General features: G+C 20.4%; 1 protein-coding gene across 3 annotated transcripts in view; it reads right to left on the reverse strand.

The window, feature by feature from the left end:
• LOC102674947 (serine/threonine-protein kinase 10) overlaps positions 1-2,444 on the reverse strand; it is an 11,423-nt gene that overhangs the window by 8,378 nt on the left and 601 nt on the right. For all 3 annotated transcript variants that reach the window (XM_006608170.2, XM_006608168.2, XM_006608167.2), the window contains exons 2-5: positions 842-1,453; positions 601-765; positions 310-508; positions 71-201 (exon numbers count right to left, since the gene is read on the reverse strand). In XM_006608170.2, the coding sequence (XP_006608233.1) occupies positions 71-201; positions 310-508; positions 601-765; positions 842-1,000 (654 nt within the window). In that variant the 5' untranslated portion in view covers positions 1,001-1,453. The remainder of the gene's footprint in view (positions 1-70; positions 202-309; positions 509-600; positions 766-841; positions 1,454-2,444) is intronic.

The raw sequence follows: 2,444 nt of genomic DNA on the forward strand, positions 1-2,444 counted from the left end.
ATATAAGTATGCAATTAAATATATGCAACATAAATATAAAAAATTCATAATTTCAAAATGTATTACTTACTTTAAAATCATAAGGATTATCTCTAAATGTCTCACATAACACTACTTCTGGAGCCATCCAATATGGTGTCCCAATAAATGTGTCATGTTTCTGTAAAGTATGCTTATTTTTTGCAGATACTCCAAAGTCAGCTGTGAATTTTTTAAAAATTTTTCTTTACGCATAAAATATAATAATTATATTTAAATCTAAATATTTAAATATTTATTATTAAATCTATGCTTAAATATAAAAATCACCTAATTTCACTCCTCCTGCCATTGTTAATAAAACATTTCCTGCTTTTAAATCCCTGTGAATAACTTTAGATTTATGTAAAAATGCAAGACCTTTTGCCATATGTTGACATATATAGGCTATTTGTGGTTCTGTCAAAGCTTTTGCTAATTCAACCATTATGGAATCAACAGCACCACCATCACAATATTCTATTAACATCTATAAGTTTATTAATCAAATTATTAATCAAATTATTAATCAAATTATAATATAAATATTAAATTTATAAATATTATATAATAATAAAATACCCATAATTTGCCTTCAATAAAATATGCTTCATGTAATTCAACAACATTGGGATGTTTACATTCTGATAAAATATCTATTTCAATCATAAAATCACTGAGATCATCTTCTCCCTCCAATGCACACATTTTTGCAGCAGCAAGTTGATGAGTTTGCCTATGTTGTGCCTAAGATAAATACTAATTTAATAAATTAAACAATTACAATAAAAAAATTAAGTTATTAAATTGTGCAAATTATCACCTTATAAACTTTTCCAAATGCTCCATCTCCTAGCTCACCTATCATTTCCCAGAATTCTTCTGGATTACAATCCATTTTAATATTATTATATAATTTCTTTTTTTTAGCATCATTTCCACCAAAGTGGAATGCTTTCTTTAAATTCGATAAGAATGACATTTTTGTAATTCTTACTCAATATATTTATATGTAAAATATATACTTCTATTACATTATGTCATAAAACTCAATAATGTTTATTATTAACAACAAATATGTATTTTACACTGATTTTAAATATAAATTTAAGCAATTTTTAAATAATTCATTCTTATTTGAAATTATTACAAAATACATAAATCATCTTTCTTTTATATATATTTTTGCATATTTTTTATTATTTAAATATATTTTAACATTTCCTTTTAAAATAGAAAATGTTTTAAAAAATATACTTAATTTACATCCCCATTTTATAATAGGGAATTATATGAAATCTCTCCCACATCTTGATAATATATAGTCAATATTCACTAATCAACAAAGTTGTTTAAATAAATAATAATGCAAATATAAAGAAATGCAACCCATTATTAATAATTTTTTATTCTTAGTTGCAATATATATATAAAGCTGAAATAAATAAAAAATTAAACAAGAATTAATATATTTATATATTTGCAATATTATTATTTCTTAGCTCAATTAAAAATTAAAAAAATTACAAATTAATATAATTTATATACATTATAATTATAAATAATAATATAATATTAATAATAGTAATAATATTATAATATCAAGTAATATCAAATATTAATCATATAATAAAATGTATTAAGAGCAATAATATTTATGATAAAACTATTAGATGCTTATCAATAAGATAAGCATATAAATATAATTATATAAAAAATATTAATAATTATAAAAAATATATATATAAAAAAAATATTTCTAAATGTTATTCTTTATGATTTTAATGATTTACATTAATTTCATAAGTTTATATTGTATAATTCATTGATGTAATGTATTATGTCATTCATAAATTATTAAATTAAATTAAGTTTATTCATCTACAAAAAAATCAAAATTACAAAGACTTTAATTTGTTTTCCTAATAACAATATATAATTAATTCAATTATGGATATATAATTGTAAAAAGAAGAAGACAAAGAAACTTTATAACAAAAAATTACAAGATCAGAAAGACATTTGAAGTGTCAAAATTCATGGTCACGAGGTTGACACAATTTTGACAAGTAATCTACAGCCGTATCTGTCCGCCATCGTTTTGTAAATACACTTTCCCCATCTTATGTGTTGAAAGCATATCAAAGATAAGACTTGTCAAAATAAAGTTAAATTAAAATTATGCAGATATTTGAAATAAGAATTATAATAAAGACATTACATCTATGTATTTCGAATACAATAACAAAATTTTTCATCATCTGTATTGTTTGTATTCTAATAAAGCCGATATATTTCTTTCATTTAACATTTAATGAATTATAAAAAGATCTTCTAATTTTAATTATATGAAATAGAAACATAAATATATTATTAAAATGATAGTAAAACAAAAAACTTTTTTATTTTTTTTTTTTTTTTTCCCC

This window comes from Apis dorsata, unplaced genomic scaffold (genome assembly GCF_000469605.1).
Source record: "Apis dorsata unplaced genomic scaffold, Apis dorsata 1.3 scaffold_29, whole genome shotgun sequence".
NCBI lineage: Eukaryota > Metazoa > Arthropoda > Insecta > Hymenoptera > Apidae > Apis > Apis dorsata.